At 38.4% G+C, this 21,176-nt stretch overlaps 1 protein-coding gene across 2 annotated transcripts in view; it reads left to right on the forward strand.

Annotated features, from left to right (window-relative positions):
- Positions 1 to 10,033: 10,033 nt before the first annotated feature.
- Positions 10,034 to 21,176, forward strand: part of FSHR (follicle stimulating hormone receptor) — a 189,128-nt gene continuing 177,985 nt past the window's right edge. For both annotated transcript variants that reach the window (XM_032292155.1, XM_032292156.1), the window contains exon 1: positions 10,034 to 10,292. In XM_032292155.1, the coding sequence (XP_032148046.1) occupies positions 10,138 to 10,292 (155 nt within the window). In that variant the 5' untranslated portion in view covers positions 10,034 to 10,137. The remainder of the gene's footprint in view (positions 10,293 to 21,176) is intronic.

Below are 21,176 nucleotides of genomic sequence, written 5' to 3' on the forward strand. Positions count from 1 at the left end.
TGTTCTTGTTTGAATAATGTGGGTCTCATTTCCATGTTAACTGCATCCTTTGATCCCATATTGGTAGAATGATTTTAAGTCCTGGATGCCTGGGATAGTCCTGGCAGTAATTACTAACAGAGTCTCCTTTCACTCTCAAAATTGTTCTGGTTTACAAAGTAAGTTAAATCATTTCTTTAGAAATCTCACTCTAAAAACTAGCATTAAAACTGAGCTATTTCCCATTATATCAGAGCCACAGAAATAAAAATATAGAATTAAGGCAGGTAATTTAGCCACAGTGAGGTGGGAATGATTCAGCAGGACCATCTGGCAGAAACAAAAGAAGGACCACGGTCTTTTTGGGTCACCAAGGCAACTGAGGGAGGGGATCTTCTCCCCAGAAAGGGTGTGCGGTCCTGCAGAAGTCAGTGTCAGCCTGCTAGTCAACCAGCCTCAGCCTGCTGCTTCCTGGTCTGGTCCCTAGCTTCTTCTCCCTGCTGCTCTGGCTTTCTAGGACAGAGCTGCCCCCAAGGAGGGGGGTGCTAGCTTGAAAACTGTGACACCTGCGTTGGAAGCTTATGCTTATCACTTACCAGCTGTGTGACCTGGGGCACACTCACTTCACGTCTCTAAGCCTCACCCTTTCTATCCACAAAATGAGAATAATCAGCTGGCTGGTAGGGTTGGAATGAGGATCAGAGATTATGTAAGTACAGTATTTAGCCTGATGTCTAGCACAAAATTAGCACAAAATAAGTAGAAGCTGTTTCATAGCCTAAATCTGAATTCTGAACAATTTAGGTATGTCACGCTCCGTATTCCTTGCTCTCATAGTAAATCCCTTGAGGACAAAGTCTCCATTTTATGCCTCAGTTTTGTCTGCAGCCCTTCAAAACATTTCTGATCAATTAATCGGTTGCCTTCCAAGCTGAGGGAACACTCCCAGCCAGAGCCCACCAGCTTTCTTTCCCCTTCCCCAGCAGGAGCTAAGATTTCATACCACCAAGGTTGCCTGAGGTACCCACAGGGAAGGGGAGATTGTGAAGAAAGGCGAAAGGCCCCGTGTGGAATCAAAATAAATTATTCTTTGAAAGCAGTGAAATTTCACTGCTTCTTTTTTTAACCATGTTCATAAATAATGGAAACGCAGCATTATTTTTCTTCATTCCAAAGTATAAAAATAGAAAATAGGCCTTGGATTTTCAGCTTCCAGGGCTGTGTTGCTGACAACTGACACTCCCGCTTTCATAAACAATGACCCTACCCTGAGATGCTGTTATGTCTTGAATATGTGTATATGCTGCATATATATACATATTTAAAATATTTTGTTTAACTAGGAGTTTGATTGAGAGGTTTAAGTGAGTTTAAGAACCAAATAAGCTAGAAAATTGCCAAATCTATTTATCTTCACTGCCAGCTCAGCTTAAAATCAGTGTTTCCTCAAGCAGTACAGCATACATAGTTAGCTACTAAGTATAATGCTATACTTTAATTTGATTATATGCCTGTGAAGAAAAGAATGTTACATGATTCAGTCATGTTGTCATAGCTAAATGTTTGAGTTTTCCAAGGGAAGGGGCAGTATGCTGCAAGTTTCTTTGAACTGACTGCACCATGGGCTGGCTATACCATAGTGAAGCCATGGACCTCTGTGACCCACATGTACACCTCCAGATGGCCTCCCAGAGCCAGAAAGCCTAAGGTAACAGAGAAATCGCAAAAGGAGAAAAACAGCTAGCTCCTGCAGTGCCTGATTAACCAACCTTGTGACATTCTACCGCCGTTCCTGCCTCAACTGATAGGTCAACTTTGTGACATTGGACCCTGTGACACCCCTCTAGCTGGCAAAAAAACTGCCCTAAATTGTAACTTTCCATTACCTACCCCCCAACCTATAAAACAAGCTCCTATCCCACCACCCTCTACTGACTCTCTTTTTGGACTCAGCCTGCTTGCACCCAAGTGAATAAACAGCCTTGTTGCTTACACAAAGCCTGTTGAGGTGGTCGGTCTCTTCATTCAGAGCATGCTTAACAATTCTAGATGGATACACATCAAATCCTAGGACCCAACTTCTTTTGCAGGTATTTGGTATAGATTTGTATTCATACTGGTCTTACTACAAGTATTTCTGAGAACACTTATTTGCCCTGAGATTTTTATAAAACTTTCCCTGGTCAAATCAAGGACTACTGCTTCCCTTCTTCTCACTGACTCCCAATGTCAAAACATAAGACATATGACTTCCATATTAGTGCACCCCAATTCTCAATCATGACCCCACTTCAATTTCTGCTTACTCTGAAATCTAGAAATGTGGGAATAAAAACAATGACCTACAGATCATTTGCTACAACTAAAATGTGATGCAGATTTACTCCATCTTATTTTTTAAAGAGGCCAAGACTTCTGTCTCTCTGCAAGAAATTAAACTAATACGAGAATTTCAGAATCCACATTGTTCAACCAAAAGCAGCACCAAATTCCCCAACAAGCTTACAATTACATTTTCCCCCACCTCTGATTAGTTTTCACGGTAACATTTTTGTTATGTAAATTGGCCCATACACTTCACTTGTTATCCAAAGAGATCAAGGACAAGTCCAATAAGGCGAATCTTCACTCTGCCTGCAATAGGTCGGCCTTGACCTCCTCTAGTCCTGAGTGGGAGAATGGGTTCAGAAGGGGAAGTGCAGGTGAGTGGAGGTACATGTTACCAATGGCAGAACTGTGGCGGCCAGCTCAGGCAGGGTCAGTGGTGTGGAGGTCCAAACATCCACAGGGCCAAAGTAGTCCACACACCCCTTCACCACGTAAGCAAACTGGAAAAGTGCCATTGAAAAGGCCTACTTTTGCAGTGATGGGCAGTCTACTTCTCCCTGTCATGACAACAGCTGGGAGGAGAATAATATAATACAGTCACACCAGGCTCTCTTACAGTATGTCCGCATGCTTCTCTTATTTTATCTTCGTGAGAGCCCTTTAAGTGTTCACACCCCCGTTTTGCAGAAGAAGAAACGCACTTGCAGATAACTGCAACATCCTGAGAGTCTACAATAAGGACAAAGCTACGGCTGGGGCCAAAGTCTCCGTGTCCAGCATACTGCTCCTTCCTTTGCTGGTTGCTGGCCACCTCCCAACACTCTGAGTAGTCTGTCAGGTGCCTCTCCTTAGCCTCTACTGCCAGTAGCCAATGAATTTATCCTCCCCAGGTCTCGCACTCATCACTGGCACTCATCCTGAGCCCCTGAGTGCAGGGCCACCAGGTGCCATTGTGTAGGTCGTGCACTGCTCAGCGAAAAGGGTTGATTAACATTATGGTTTACATGACTGTCCTGTCTCAGTAAGGAAAAGGTATGCCATGCCCCAACAGGCCAGGTGTGGCTGGTTGTACAGCTGGTATGCTAGGCTCATCTATGACAGCCTGCTACACTTACATAATCCCATCTAATTCCATCTATATGCTCTATCCTTAATTTATATTATATGGAATATAATTTATATTATGTGGTATAATTTATATTATATGGTATAATATAAATTACGTGATAGAGCAATAAAATATCATGAAAGTTTAATGTGTAAGAGAACAAGTGTACTGAGAACTACAATGTTCTAATATTAATAATAATGTGAATTTAAGGAGGCTAACTTGAAAGATTTAGTGTTCAAAGATCATCGTGTTATACTAAAAATTCACAAGCTATATCTTTATGGTCTCGCCATATTACAAGGAATTTTTATTCCTGCCATAAATCTCATAGTATACATTACTAAAGCCTATCATATTATAGTAAGCCTACATTAGATTCACAGAAATAATTGAAATTACAGGATAATAATGTGTTAAATAGGAAAGGAATTTGTTTTTTAAACTATAAAAACCTACCAAATAAGAATTTCTGAATAGCACATAAATGTCTTTGGTCACTTCATAATGTCATAATTTTAAAAAGACCAACCTACATTATTTTCCCTCTTGGGATAGCAACATGCTTAGTTAGTAATTGAACAAATTTCTATAAGCTGAAAATGAGTCTTCGACCTTATTGTTGTCGGTCTCTCTATTGGCTCGCCTAACTTCTACTTTGAAAAACAGTAATAAAGGAAGATTACCTAGCATGGACAATGATGTCCTCTAAGTGCTGGGGTGCCTGTGGTAAATTGTTGGCAGAAGTGGCTGTCATTATGCGTACCTTTGTTTGCACACCACTTTATAATGTGACATTGTGTTTCTCTCCTCAAGATGTGGTGTCAACAGAATCCAGTTGACTCCTTGAATCTGTTCTGGGCTTTGTGACTTAGTGGGACCAACAGACCACAGCAAAAGTTACATGTAGTGTGGCAGTTCTGAGCCTCTTGGAATGCCACCAGATGAATACCACCAAGGCAGTCTGCTGGGGAAGGTGAAGCACAGCTAAGATATCCCAGGCAAAGTCATCTTGGACCAGCCAGCTCCCAAATGACTCAATAGCTGATCACAGCCAAGTCTAAAACAGCTCAACTGAAAACCCAGACCAAACTGCTAGTCCCCAGAATCACAAACAAAATGAATAGTGGTTGTTTTCAGATATGATGATTTGGTGTTGTTTGTTAAGTATCAAAATGTAACTGTTTCAATACACAAGGAAGGAAACAACATCGTCTTATATTCTTTAGATCAAGTTTCCTTTAGACAGAAAAGTCCTTGTACAAATTTTTCTACCTCAACTCATTCTACTCCCCTACTTGTAAAATTTTATTCTTTATGTAGTAACTTTCACCACTGTTAGGATGGCTTTCTTTCCAGCCAAATTGATACGCAAGTGCTTTCCCATTGACCCTAGAGACCTTAGCTTCTCATGACTGCCGTAAAAGAAAAACTGACCAGGAAATTAATTTCACAGATTTGTTTATAAACCATTTCAATTATCTAACCTGTGACAAATCTTCCCTAATTAAGAATTATATACAGTTTTATGAAACCATGAAAGTCCAAGGAATAAAATCTGCCTGAAAGACCTATTTAGTCCTCCAGCCCTGTGGTGTAAAAATGTGCTACTGCCTCAGTGTTGAGATTGGAGATCTTTGAGATGTAAGAAACTTTAATGGACCTTGACTTTTCAGTACAATTCCTAACAGATAGATTCCTAAGATGTCAATCATAATCATTACCATCATAATCATCACCACCTGTTGTTTGCACAGTTCTTAATCGCTATGGAAGTCTGAGCAACCTAAAGGTGGTAACAAGTGCAAGGTGTCATCTGAGATAAGGAAGAACTAGGAAATAACCTCAAAAAAAATTTCTTCATAAAGTAGAAAAATTGTGAGGACACGCAGAGTGCCAGTGATAAGTTTAAAAGAATGAAGGTGGTCAGGTGGGAGATTTACAGAGGTAGAAGAAAGATCTGTATTCCACATAATTTTTAAGGGTTGAACATTTAGTAATAAGGCCTTTAATTCCAGTTTATCACCACTAATCTCCTGCTAAGATGTTAAAGCCTCGTTTTTCTTTGCCTTCTGCACTTAATACTGCAGCCAAACAGCTATGCCCAGTTGCCACAACAGCGATGCCCAGTTCTCTAATTCTAGTATGAATAGTCTTTCTCCTCATTCTGGAAAAAGAGTGCAACTCCAGATAGCTGCTTCTGAGAGCAGGCCATATATATTCACACTCTAAAACACTTTGTCTGTATGAGCGCTCATAAAGCGCATACAACTTAGCTGGAGTTAAACAACCCAGAATAACATTGTAAGTTCTAGCCCCTGAGGTAAAGCAACTGACGTTGGAGGTTATTCTAGAATGAAAATCCAGATAAAGTGCAACACATTTAAAATTATGTCAGATAAGGAATAGAGATTGCCTCAACAAGTAAAAGAGATGATTCAATAAAAAAGATGACTCAAGAAGTACAAAATAGCTGGTGATGCGCTGGAACCAGCTCCTACCAGCTCACAAGAGCAGATTGTTAAATGTTTGGGAATTTTGCAGCCTGGCTGATATCATGTGGGTAGCTTGATATAAGCTGTGGAGGGAGAAGTTACACCACGGAAATTAACAAGTGCTACAAATGCGTTTTTTCTGGAGAGCTGGTTGTTGAACATTTACTAACATATCTGTGAAGTTAGCTGTCTCCAATTATTTGCGGGCTTTTTTTGGAATGAGATTATATTTGGTTATAAGGAATGCGTCTCAAGGCTTTGCAATACAGTATCTGCAAAGGCAAATGAAAATAAACTCCCAGGAACTCCAGAGACATGCTCCAAAGTGGCAAGGAATCTAAGCAAATATTGAATGTTTAAAACAATGAGGGTATATAATAATGGCAAAACTAAGATCCCGGACAACAATAAATGCATGTTAACTAACCAGTGAGTAGTCTTAAAAATGTAAAGTTCATGTATTTATTAGAAGGAGAGCTAGAATACTGAAAAAATTAAACTTCATCAAGTAAAAGGGCTAAGTATACAGTAAAAGCATGAATAAAAGTCAAAGATGAAAAGTCAAAGAGTAACCATAAACATTTGTAAAGAAAGTTCTAAAGCTCGCAAAACAGTAAATGGAACATAATGAAACAGGAAAACAAAACAGAAAGCAATTTAAAAAACAGCGCACACACCGAAAAAGAAAACACACACACACACACACACACACACACACACACAAACTCAACAAATAAAGCAAAAAGCATAAAAGGGAAAAAAAGCATGTAAAACTAGAACAAACAGTATGTTACATGGTAGAAAATAAGCATTTATATAAATCAATATTACATAGTTCAATAAAATGTAAATGACTAAACTTACCATTAAAAGAATGAGACTGTAGAAATGGATTAAAACACAAAATTCAGTTAAGTGATTATGAAAGTCACACCTAGAACATAAAGACACAGAAAGGTTGAAAGTACAAAGGTGGAAAAAGCTGGTATATTTATATTTAATATCAGATAACAAAGTCTTTAAGGTAAGACTGAATAAAGAAAATGTGGCACATATACACCATGGAATACTATGCAGCCACAAAAAGGATGAGTTCATGTCCTTTGCAGGGATATGGATGAAGCTGGAAACCATCATTCTCAGCAAACTAACACAAGAAAAGAAAACCAAACAGTACATGTTCTCACTTGTAAGTGGGAGCTGAATAATGAGAACACATGGACACAGGGAGGGGAGCATCACACACCAGGGCCTGTCAGGGGGTGGGGGGCTAGGGTAGAGATAGCATTAGGAGAAATACCTAATGTAGATCTACGGGGTGATGGCTGCAGCAAACTACCATGGCACATGTATAACCGTGTAACAATCGTACCCATTCTGCACATGTACCCCAGGACTTAAAGTATGATTAAAAAAAAAGAAAAACTGACAGAACTATAGAGACTTGTATCATCCTGATCATGTAAAATTTCAATAGAAATATTTCAATTAGTTTAAATAAAATTTAAAATGTAAGTAAATATAAAGATTTTAGGAAAATAATAAGCTGAATTTATGGGGCAAAAAATAGAACCTGGATACAAGTAAATAGAGAATTTGTTGATTCTTCTCAAACTCACATTAAGTATTTATAAAAATTAACTTGTGTACCAAGCCATAAAGCACATCTCAACATGTTTAGAGGAAAAATAGAATCAATACAGGCCATATTCTCCAATCATTATGCAATTAAGTTGGAGGTCAGTAACAAAAAAGATAAATTTAAATATTTCTGAAGTTTGTAAATTTCAAAAACACACCTCTCAATTATCTATGTGCCAAAGAAGAAATCCTAATGGGAAATTGAGAAATACTTAAAAATAAGTTGTAATGAAAGATCTACCTATCAATATTTGTAGAAGAGGGCCAAGGTAGAAATTACAGAAAAATTTACAGCTTCAGTATGTTATTAGAAAGGAAGAATGGCTGAAAACTGATGATCTGACATATAAATAAAAGGTTTTAAAAAGGAACAAATAGAGGAAAAATAAAAGCAAAAATCATGGAAACAAAACATAAAGATAGAATCGGATCAGCAAAGGGTTAAGGCAAAAGTTAGTTTTTTGAAACAGCAAGTATAATAAAGAGAATTCTGGTAAGGTTGATTCATAAAAAGATATTCATAGAAAGAAACAATACTAGAAATTATTTAGAATAGATTTAAAAAGGGAATACTAAATACTTTTGTGACAATAATTTTTAAAACTTAAGTAAAATGAAAAGTTCCTAGAAAAACATAACTTAATAAATTTAAGAAGAAAATTTAAGTAGCAAAAGACTACTTAAACAGTGATAGACTTTGTATAAAATCTAAAAACAAGCAAGAAATTAAATAACTTATTCTTTGGAGATACATACATTTGGTGACAAGATTAATTTTACAAAACAAAAGAAATCATAAACACAAAATTCAGATTAATGGTCACCTTGGGCATAGGAACATAAGAAGGTAATAAAGGAAAATCTACTAAGTAGATGCAAGAGCACTGGCTATGTCCTTTTTTCTCTAGCCCACAACTGTTTGTTGCATTATTATGCTTAATAAAGTACATTTATGTTATCTGTAAGTTGTGAACATGACATAGCTTTTAAAATAAAAATTTCAATTTTAAAAATATTTGTGCTTATTATATAAAGACTAATTACAGAGCTCTCCAAAAGCTAGGTGGGGGCTTCTGGGGCAGAGGAATTGGGTAAAATGTTTAATTGGTAGTGAGTTTCTTGTCACTGGAGTTATTCAAGTACAGAGGAGAAAACTCTTTTAAATTAGTATGAATACTTAAAGTAAACAAGTATTGCTTGGTTGATTGAATTAACTTCCATCTACATCTGAAATACTATAATTTCTTGGCTCAGTTGTTAAGCAAACTAATTTAACTGTTCACGTTAGCCAATTTGTTAAAAATATGAAGTCCAGATAGATACTGCCCTTGTCTGCCAATTCCAGAATTAGAATAAATCAGTTACTCCCAGAAAAAGCTAGGGATCAACTTTACCCAGCAAATCACTTGCTTCTGTTTTTTTCTTAATAATTTAATCATTCGTTACATGTTTTTCCTTGGTAAGGCAGGGGAGAGGAAAGGAGGGGTGGGATAGCTATATATTTTTAGCATTTTCATGAAGCTCAATTTTATGCAACTAATTATCTAAAGATAGTATTGAAGCTAATTTTAGCAGGTAATAAGTTTAGGCAGGATCTTAGAGAATATTCTGCCTTTTAATCTTCATAGGTTCCAGAATTGAAAGTAGAAAGTCACTTTTCTAAAAGTGTTGCCAAACGTCCCTCGGTCCTTCACTATCAAGGAGGGGAATGCCAACAAAAGTGCTGGGCTGTCACCTCAGGGAACATTTAAAACTAAGTTAAAAGCATAGATTAAATAAATTCATTTATGCCAACTGCCAAAAGGCAAGGGCAATCTTCAGAGTCTGGAAATGACAGAAGGCAGGCAAGATATGCATGAGGGGGTGGATATTCTGGCATTTACTAAATCCCCGCTGGAAACATAGCCGATTTCTTAGATCACTCTGTTCAGTCAATTATCCCTGCAGATAACCCTATTGGAAGTACCTCCCACCTACAGAAATCTGCCTAGGGTTTGCTAACCCACCTGGTTATTAATTACAGGAAAAAAAAAAAAAGAGGATCACTGAATACAACCCATAAGGGCTAGTTTTCTCTCAGGTGGGCTGACAAAAGGAACTGATGCTGAAGACTGAAAATAGCCCCAGCCCTTCACTTATTATTAGCCCTCTTAGCGATGTGTCATATGGTGAGTTGTGTCTTCTTTGGAGAAAGTCAATCATGTCACTCTGTTGAGAAAAGAATGGTGAACAGCAAGGAGACTTTTGCAATGAAATAATGCAAACTATTCCAGACATGCATAACGGTTCTATTTGCTGTGTTCCTTAGGTCAGGGTGTAAGAAACCCAATCTTGAAGGAAAATGCAGTAGTTTATCTTGCCCCAGAAATCGCTGCTGGTACACAGGGATTTGGCTATTCAGCTGGAAGTAACCCAAAAAAAAAAAAAAAAAAAAAAAAAAAAAAAAAAAAAAAACCCTTATTGGGTCACATGACCCTACCAGTTCTCAAGTCAGATCTCTTTTCTTAAGGGCACTGTGTGGAGCTTCTGAGATCTGCGGAGGTTTTCTCTGCAAATACAGGAAGAAAGCAGGTGGATGAATGCATAATGATGGCCCTGCTTCTGGCCTCTTTGCTGGCATTCCTGAGTTTGGGATCAGGATGTCACCATCGGATCTGTCACTGCTCTAACAGAGCTTTTCTCTGCCAAGAGAGCAAGGTGACAGAGATTCCTTCTGACCTCCCGAGGAATGCAGTCCAGCTGTGAGTATCAGAGGGAGTGGGAACAACTGCATGGCTGGCATTTGTGCGTTGAGTACTATTATTATTTTTACATTAGGCTAATATCTGTTAGGCTAAAACATTTCTGCCCCTTGACCAAAGTCCTGAATAAAACAAGACTCCCCAGCCCAACTCTCCTGCCTTGTGGCTTTCCAAAAATCTTAGATGAGAGTTTGTCAGGGAACAGCAGTGTGAAAACCTGAATCCAAAGGCAAAGGGAAAAGTTTTTAGTCTTTTCACTGCATTTGCTCTTTGGTTTCATACTGCCTTTAGTGGAACCAGAAAAGGAAAATTATGGCAAAGTAGAAACTTAGGAGACCTAGAATTGGAGGCAGAAAGGTGGCTTTGATGTAAGCAGAATACACAAGCTATGTCGCCTGAGGACACTGAATCTAAAAGGCCAGAGTCTTTGCAGCTTTGAAGATACCAGCAAATAATTCCTGAACTAAGATTCTACTTCTGAGGGTAAAAAGGAGGTGGTGGAGAGGAGAAAGTGCGTGAAGAAAGTAAGACAGGAAAGAAGCAGAGAGATGGAGAAATACAGGATAATCTTTTACACAGCTGGAAAAAATGTGATTAGTAATTTAGAAACTTAACTATTTTAACAGGAAGTAGACTTCTAGAGTTGGACAGGAATTTAGGCACGATCTCACTCTATCTCTTTCATTTGTAAATTAGAAATTTGGTGTCTGAAGAGTAAAGAGGACTTTCCAAACTCTTATGATGAGTTGAGATGGAGCCAAAACTGGAAATCAGGCCTTTTGATTCACAGTCTACTATTTTGTTTTGTTTTATTTTCTCAATTCCCTGTGTCCTACTCCATTAGAGCAACAGTGAGGCAAATTGTCCAGTTACTGCTTCCCCTGAGAACTGGCAAGTTGGGACTCAGGGACTTTAGATACCCTCTTTGTTTTTATTCCAAGGATTTTAAACAGAAGCCTGTTTCAATCTTTGTCACTTAAACCTATGGACAATTTGTATTTAATTGAAGAAGGTAGTCATTTCTTCAGTTCACCAATTACCATGTTTGCACTAAAACATGTTAGTGTTGCATTTCAGATTTTCACCCAGGGACAATGAGTTGCAGAATTACAGACCTGGTTGACTCTTCTTGCCACTTTTCCCCTTAACATCTCAAGTCTTCAGTTCTTATCCAGAGGCAGCTGCAGAGGCAGGGAAAATAGCTGGCCAGTTCTGTGTTTTGGCTACACTGTCTCAGATTAGACAGTTTCTCCTGATTATGCTGAAGAATGTGCCCATGTACAAAAACAGTCTAGTTTATTAGGTAAATATAAGCATGGGAGAAGGCCAATGTACCTGAGCTCCTAAAAGTCATTTGCTCCTGAGTGACTCTGAACAATTACTTAACACCTTCTGAGCCTCAAGTTCCTCATTTCTGAAGCCATTTTAATGCAACCTGCTTGGTTGAATTGTTGTGAACACTAAAAGATATAGATGCACCCCTGCACCATAATTTCCACCTCTCTGGGACATACTCCACTTCTTCCAATGTTTCTATGTGGGCCAATCAGTGCCATCCAGTTGGTAAAGCAAACAGTCCCAAACAAGTTTTAATTTTAGGGTGATTCCACATTAGCCTGTCTGCTTTCTGAAATGTCATTACCAGAAGAGAGATTTTCTTTTTTTTTGTCTGCAAAGAAAACATAGGGGAAAACAAAGAGGAAGAGATGGAGGGAGAAAGGAAAAGAGAAAGAAAAGAAAGAGAAGAAAGAAAATTCACCCTCATACCTTAAACCTTCAGGAAGTATATTTGTATGAATTACTATGAGAGGAGCAGGATAATGAATTTTTGAAAAAAGATAATACTAAGGTATAAATGACTAAAACATATCTCTGGCCAAGAGCATTTTGCAACTAAGGAAAGAGAGCATGAGGTATTGAGATAGTATGGAAAGAGATGGTGGGAAAGAGCATGATGGACAGAGCACCAGAAACAAATTTCACAATCTCGACAAAGGCTAGCTCTGGGTCAATTCCTTACTTCGGTGTATGTAACAGAAGACAAAGTTGCATAAAACTAAGAAAGGGAAAGAAAGTGCTTGCCAGTTGGTACCATTTTCCCCCACCTATGGAAGGAATATAGTTAAGAGCTTTAGAAGCTCTCCCAGATACCCAATCTTCGCAAGATTCTCTCCCCTCCACACTCATTGGTAGGGCTTGAGTAGGACCATCCTAGAGTTTGGCTTTGCAATCTTCTTGGAAAGGTGTACTAAGACAAGAAGAGAAATTTTTCTTTGTCTATTAAATTTTTAAAAAGGAAAATTTTTTTAGGTCAGTGTGTTAATCACTGAAGAGCAGATAAAATGTCAAGCGAATTAGAACTTGGACATACTGTTCGAATGAAAGAGCAATTGCCTTTATTTCTGCTTCCTTAAAAAGACCGAATCAAGGTTATCTAAGACATTGGCAGAAGAAAGATGAAATGGCCTGCTCAACTAAGTATCTCTAATTCACCTTATAGTCTTCCAAGTTTGGGTATCGACTTTAATGATGATTGCATAAATGTAGGTAGATGGATTATTGGACTTCATTGACCACAACTGCTTAATCCATCAACATGTCACAGCTTCACTGTTACGCAGGCTCACCTGGTGGAAAACAAATCCTACATTTTACTATGTACATTTTTATCCTATCATTCCATTCACCTTGCAGCAGTTTCATTTCATTTGATATATCTGCTAGATATCACAAACATTGCTAATTTCCTATGATCTGCACATGCTGATCTTAACGCTAAAAGCACAGAAGCACCATCAACAGGAAGGTAGATTTCATTTACTAGGGAGCTCCTACTATTTGCTTTATGCACTGTGTTTTGCATATACCACTTCATTAGAACTTCACAAAAAACTGCAAGTTTGGTATTATTGCTCTGTTTTTCAAATAAGACAAACCAAAGCACAAAAAAGGTGAGTAACTTGGGCAGTTATCCCTGCAGCTCCTGGATAGCAGAGCTGGGATCCAAACTTGAGTCTTTTATATCTCCTCTGCATGCCATATGACATGAACATCATTTGACTCTGTACCTTTCTTATTCTAGGGAAAAATTAAGTAGTCCTTTCCATTTTTTTTTTTTTTTTGAGCCGGAGTTTCGCTCTTGTTACCCAGGCTGGAGTGCAAAGGCGCGATCTCGGCTCACCGCAACCTCCGCCTCCTGGGTTCAAGCAATTCTCCTGCCTCAGCCTCCCAAGTAGCTGGGACTACAGGCGTGCGCCACCATGCCCAGCTAATTTTTGTATTTTTAGTAGAGACCGGGTTTCACTATGTTGACCAGGATGGTCTCGATCTCTTGACCTCGTGATCCACCTGCCTCGGCCTCCTAAAGTGCCGGGATTATAGGCATGAGCCACCACACCCAGCCTAGGCCTTTACTTTTTAAACCAGAAATCAGCTTTATGGGCTATACAATCTCTTGCAACTATTCATCTCTATCACAGTAACAGAAAAGGAGCCATAAACAACATGTAAATTACTGAACATAGACTTGTTCCAAGAAAACTTTATGAACACAGAATTTGAATTTCATATAACTGTCATGTCACAAAGAAAGCATTATTTTTATTTTTTCCAACCACGTAAAACTATGAGAAAGATTTTTAGCTCATTGGCCGTAAAAAACATGGGACAAGCCAAATTTGGCCCTAGACTATATATTGCCCCCTTCTGATTTAGACTACAGCGGAGAGATTGGATAAATATTACTGGTTTGAGTGGGATTTAGGCAGCCTAAGGCCGCAAGGCACCATGGAGAAACTACTAACCTAGGTGAGCAGGATCACTCATGGGCAGCCTTAAAATGGCTCTGATGAGTCAGAGATGGTAGAGCACAGTGTCTAAAATTTGAGATACCTGAGTTTAAGCCCAGGATTTGCCATTAAATTTTAACCCTGTTATCTGGACCCTTGGCTGTGTAATGGAAATTACCATGTGTGCCTACCTGGCAGAGTTGCTATGAGGATTACATGAGACAATACAGGTAAAACCCTTGGTACAATGTTTCTCACGTTGTTGTTATTGTTGATGAGGATAATGTTGCTCCCAACTGTAGAATATTAGGCAAAAATTGCCTACCACAGAGGGCTTTCGTGAGGATCAAGTCAGTCAAGAGGTATGAGACTGATTTGGAAAATTGATATAAAGATCTTTGTAACTCTGAGGTAGTTTGCAACCTCCCCTTTGTTTAAGAACAATCTCCCCCCAGTGTATGTAGCACTTAATTTCCATGGACTTACTTTCTGGGTAAGAAAATGTGTCCCTTAATGCTGTCAATATTGGCCAAGAACTCAGGGAGCAGGTTCATTCTAACCATAGCCAAAGGAATTGTGGTTTCTGACTTATCCTAGAAACTCAGCTTTACCTAGAGGTGGTCAGCGGATCTAGAAAAGTGCCTTTGATCTTACTTTATTCTTCCTGGAGTTAGAATTCCTAAGGAGAATGCAAACACCCATTCTACATCTGAAATTTGAAGCCTAAGCAACAGTATGGATGCAATGATCTTCTTCTTCAGCAGGGTCAGATGATTATAATACTGAAGAAGAAAAGGGTCTATTGATGGTTATCTTGTCTTAGGGAGACCTGTCCTGAGATTATATTATAGACTACCTATGTTAAACCCTGTCCTAATAGCAAGTTCCCATATCTCGTTGCAATCTCATTTCACTAGCATTTACTTCTAATTATCTTTTCCCCCTTTTACTTTCTTTTTGCCTTATATTCCTTGTTTTCTTGTCCTGGTTTAGATCTCCATATTCCATAACCATAGATTATTTAGTTACGAATTTTAAAGTGTGTCTAGGTGAGGCTTTGATAGGTCCCTAGTTCTGAGGAATGTATCAGTCGTATACAAAAAGGGTAGCCTTTGCTATACTGAGGTGTTCTGTGATGTCCAACAGTGAAACAGATTTTTTGATGTTTGCAAACATACTTAACTCCACCATTTTCTAAGAGCATTCTGAGGGTTAACATTCTACAGAGCACTTTGGGAAAGGGTAGTCTATCCAACCCCAGCCACCCGGATAAATTCCTTCTAAAAAGTCTGAACCACAACCCAGACCTTTTGACTTTCCAATTCAGTTCTCAAGATCACAGCTAGAAAAGGACCCTTGGGTGGGTTTTTATTGCTTTGTGCCTGAGAAGTAAGTATTTTAAAATGTGCTGTGTTCTCATGAAGGAGATGGTTCTGAAGGACAGACTATAAGTAACCCTGAGGTAACTAGGTATTACCTGTTCTGAGGTGATGAAAAAAAAGATCAAACAATGGATTACAAAACTACGAAAACTACTCCTAACTTCCTCATTTTTGAATGTCGACAGTTTACTTCTCATCATATAGGTTTCAAACTTTTCCGATCACCCACCTAATCAGTTTACAAACTCCTTTCATATTTCTACTATTGATAATAATATTTTTTTTAGAAAAATTGCCATCATCTTTGCTTGGGCCTTGACAATCTAAATTCTGGATTATATAATTACTTTCCAATTCATCTCTTTCCTATCAATCCCTCTTTTCCCCAAACTAGCCAGCACACCATCATTCTATTTTCTCCATAAAACACCACAGCCACCATGTTGTGACTTCCCAGTTCAAAACCATTCAACAGCTCATCTTTCTGACTTTATTCTCCAACAGGAGCCTACACCACAGCTGATAGGGTCTTGTTCTCAAGCAGAGTTGGTGCATTCCCACTTCTCTGTGTCTTTACGTTATGCCTCTTGTTTGTACTATTCTCAGTTTATTCTTTGTCTCTCGAAATCCAACCTACCTATTATCATCATGCTCAAAGGCTGCCTCTTTCATGAAGTCTTCCCTTCCCACTCTGTCTTTATTTAAACTTGCTTTCATTCAAACACTGGTGCCGTTCATTTCACACTTAATCTTGCCTTGCATTTAATTTTTCAGGTCTGTCTTATTTCCTCAATTGCAGCGAAAATTTCCTTTGTACTCCTTAGTGTGTCTGGTTCGATACAACGTGTGTTCTGGACCTTCAATTACATGTAGAACAAATGATTCAATAAATCGGGAGGTATTACATCTGTTTATTTGCTCTGCTCCTCAGTATTGAATAAAAGATTCTTATAAAAGATGATTATTGCTTTCTCCTGCGGTAAACTAGTATAGGATTTGATAGCTTTATTATTTCCTTGTTTTTTTTTTTAAGAAAATGCCTGTGTGTCATTCCAGAATCCATTAATTTATACAGAAAGAAAGATACATTGACTAGAAACAAGGTCTACTAAGTTAAAAGTTGAATATTCTATACTCCAGGCATATCACTCAATTTTTTTGACTTACGTAATAATAATTGCCTCTCTATACCTAACAAAAATATTGAAAAGAGGAAAGAGATTTTGCCCAAACAAAATCACTTTAAACCAGACAGAAATGTTCAAAAAATATAATTTTTGCTAAGTAAGGTCAGATTCTAGACCCTGAGTTTTAAGTTTTCTATATTCCTCGGATGTACTTTGATTGCTGTAGTTCTGTGTAATTATCAAAACCAAATACCTCACTGTGCAAATTGCCCTGGGTGCCTATGTTTGGAGTCTCCTATAGCCTTGTTTAGATACTTCTTTGAAAGAAACAGACAGCACAGTGTTCACGCTAATATATACATAATCCTTTCTCTTGACATAAAATCCTGCACCTACTTTTGAGAAAAATGATATATCTATGTCCAACATTTGGAATTTAATTGGGCTGGGGGAAAGGGAGGTTTATATCCCCTGCAGAAGAATCAGAAAAACAACTAAAGGAACAGCTATAGAATGCAGTACCTGGAAAGAGAAAAAGTGAAAATTACATTGCAGGGAAAGAATACTTTAAAGTAGAAGATGAACTTTATCCTGAGAATTGGCTAAGAGCTATAATTTACAGAGTCATTATTAGCAATTGAAGAGTAGCGGTTTGATAGCACAGAACTGTACTTGCTTGGTGATGATAAAACCCCCTTGTTTACCTAAAGGTGCATGCTGTCCCTTCTCACCCGAGTCCTCTACTAAAGAAGCCTATGCTTCAAAAGTAGGACATCTTGGCAGCAAATGGGAAATTCATTTAACTTTTGATTATACTTCTCCAAAGCCACTAATTGGGTTATCTAGTCACTGTGGTTGATTGGACTATACTTTTTTTTAGGCTCTTAGATTTAGACTCGTCAATTTAGCTTTATTTAGACTAGATTCTAGCTTATATAGCCCACAAGGTCAGCTAGAAAAGAGAGTAATTATTTTTAATTGTCGAGGATCTGATTATAATGAGATATAGATGTTTGTTCTTAATCTGACCTCTCCCTGAAGTATCTCAGAGCATGTTTTGTATCTCTGACCTGAACATGCCATTACCTTGTTCTTTAGTATGAAATAGGCTAGCTGATCTGAAAATCTTCAAAGGATATGCAAAAGAATATTTGAATAAAGCAGCCAAACCCGTGCTATACACTTGAATTCAATTATATTTTTAGCCTTCAGAGTGACGTGAGGCCACTTTCTTTCATATCTTCTCTCAGACCTTTTTCAGCAAGAGCCAACATAGTTATCACTGAGTCCTATGTCAGAAACCGTGAAGAATGCACAGCTGAGCCCATTTTTGTATCTTTCTAATGGCAAGCTTGATGAAAACCTCTAAGAAATAGGGAACTTAAACGTTTAACTGTTTTGATGAAACAGAAAGATCAAGAAATCGAGGATATTGAGAGAAAACTCATTAGTAGACTAATGAAAGTTTGATGTGAAATGAGCTGAGATTTTTTCCATTCTCAAATGCTTTAATTTTACAAACATCTTCAGGCACCAAACTTCCTAAAACCAACAGACTTTGTCTAGACCTTAGACAGATTCCAGCAGCTGTGTAATCCTTAAGCTCCTCTGTTATCACTTGTGGGATTTAGGGAGTAAGCATGTTTCCCTTGAGCTGAATGGTTGTGTTATTTTGAGATGCAGCATGGAAAACCCCCACACAAACCTCTCTCCTGTTATTTTCAATTTGGTGAGGGGTTTTTAACAAATAATTTCTTGTCAGGGCAGGAAAGGAAGAAACCTTCATTTAATTGCTGTTTGTTTTGTGGGCAAGCAGTATAGCATTTCTGTAAGTAAATACATTGGAGAAGACAGTAGAAAATGCAACAAGAAACATTGTTTTAAGTTAGAAAACAAACTGAAAAAGCAATGAGAGAAAATATGAGAATTATGATGAACAGCAAAGAGGTCATCTGGAATCCTGCATACAGTAGCAAAATTGTTTATCATTCCCCTGATTGTGAAAATCTACTGAACTCCTTAAATAAGAACACACAGTCTTGGAACGGCATCTCATTCCCCCAGATAAATACGAGAAACAAGGGGAAAGAAGCACAAGCAGTTATGCTATCAGATAGGAAAATTACAAAGTAGCCCTGGAAGCAGATGTTTGGGGTAAGATTCTGGAGGAAGAGGAGCAACAACAGCAGCAGCAGATGTCAGAACCTCAATAAAAGAAACCACTAGGCTGTTTGTTGGGGAAATTGCTGCATCAAAATCTTTCTGTCTTGACTCAGGGTGGTTGAATTTCCCAGAGAAGATTCCTCCAAACTTCTACTGGAGGATGGTGTCCTGACTACCAGCATTCTGGTGGCTGGGAAAAGAACTAGAGCCTCAGCCTCCAGTAGTCATGAGTGGTACCTGGCATCCTCAAGTCCAGAAACTCCCTGTTTTATGCTCTCTAAACAGTAAATCTTTGGGGTTTTGCTCGGGTGGGTAGGGGCACTCCCCTGACTGTTCTGAGGGGAAAGTCTGGATGTCTCTTAAATATACTCTATATATTTATAAAATATCCTCTTTATTTTGTCCATTTTACCCTATTTCCACCCCTGCCCCACTCGTAGATACCCAGGGTCTCCAATCCTGAGTATTTCAGGGATGGTGCAGTATAAATCACTTTGACTTAGGATTCTATTTTCTAAAGTCTACCATTTAACACTTCTCAACCTTTAATATGCTTGCAAAGCAGAGGAACACATTGTGAAACACAGATTCTAATTCGGCTTTCAGGGATGCTGTCAGTACTAGTTCCAGAACCATATTCCTCCATCTCTGCAATCCTAAAATCTTCCTGCCCTTGTCCTTCTGTCCTTGTTGCTTTATTCATTTAAAAACCAAATTCCCTTATTGTCTTCTCAGAGGAGTTTTGGGAGGAAACAAATAGTTGTTTGTTTAATATGCCATTTCTACCCAGAAATTCCCATTCATTATTCACCTACTCAATCTGGCTCTGTCTCCATGGTTCCAATGAGCTGAAAATTCTTCTTGTCACAGGTACCAATAAACTTCTCTTTATTTTCCATATGTTTTATATGGTGGTTATATTACATTTTACATCTTACGACTCTGAATGTAAGAGGAATGTGCACAATTCATATGACAGAGTCAGTGGTCACTTCTCTGTTCACATGTCACACGCCTCTCAGGAACACTCCACGCAAGCCACCATTTGAGTACTTGACACACCTTCCTCTTTTGACTTTCAGTTTCTGTAATAACCACACTGGTTTTCCTCCTACAACTCAGGCCAAACTTTGGTCTTCTCTGCTGAATTCTCTATTGCTTTTCACTCTCTAAATGTTGAAGTGCCCAGGCTTCATCCTGGACCTTCTTCTGTCGTGCATTTGTTCTCTCTGTATGGTGAGCTCATCCAGACAGCTTCAAATATAACCTATATTCAGAATATATGTGCCATTTCTGACTGCCTTACAGAGCCTGAGACATGTAATATTCAACTGAAACCTTGACTTCTCCACTTGACTCTTTTACAAGCATCTCAAAACCAGTAAATAGAAAATAGTACACTTAATTGCCTTCCCTCAACCTCCACAGAATCTCTTCTCCCAGCCTTCATCATCTGTACAAATGCACATGTCTTCAAACTCTCACTCCCAAATCCAATCCATCAACAGGTGCTGGGGATTTGACACATAAAATACAGCTCCAAAGACTCCACTTAACCATATTGCCCCTACCATCACTCCAGCTTAATCCACCATCATCTCTCACCTGGGCTACTGCAATATGCCCTACCTTTTCTATTCCCTGTTTCACTTGAATTAATAGTCTATCCCCTATGCAGCAGCCAGAGAAACATTTCAAAAGCATATGGCGTCCAATTATATAGAACTTCATTTACAATAAAATTTATTAGACTCTTGTTTTATGACTGCCTACTATGACAGGCACTGTTTGAGGTGCTGGAGAGTCAGCAGTGAGCAAAACAGACAGATTATCTTTTCTTGTGGAGCCAATGTGCTTTGCCTTGACTACAAGGCACCCCATGATCTGACCTCTTCCTGTCACCCTGGACCCTTTCTACTCTTCAGATACACTAAGCTCTCTCCTACCTTAGATCTTTTCACTTACTTTTCTTTCTGCCCAGAATATTTTTCTCACTCCTCTTCAAATCTTTCAGCTTGATGAGATAATACAAGATGACTTTTCATCTTTTCAGTCTCTACCCAAATGCCACCCCCGTTGGAAGGGTCTTTTTGACCACTCTATTATAGTAACACATCCATTGCTCTAGCATGTGACACTTTTATTTCTTTCATGAACTTACTGTAACTTGAATGTTTTCATTTATTTTCCTTCCCACCACTCCGTCACTAGCAACTAGAACTAAAGTTGAACGATGGCAAAGATTTCAACATGTTCAATAGTCCCTGGCACACAGTAAACACTCAATACATATATGAGTTGAAAGAATAGATGAAATGGCTTCTCAAGCAAATAATAATTAGAAGGAAAGACTGAATGTAACACATCTGCTAAGTCCTACTGTGTCACTATGCCACATGCCACCTATAGCATCTTGCCCAATAG

Source organism: Sapajus apella, unplaced genomic scaffold (genome assembly GCF_009761245.1).
Source record: "Sapajus apella isolate SASKATOON/1434 unplaced genomic scaffold, GSC_monkey_1.0 scaffold26, whole genome shotgun sequence".
NCBI classification, from domain to species: Eukaryota; Metazoa; Chordata; class Mammalia; order Primates; family Cebidae; genus Sapajus; species Sapajus apella.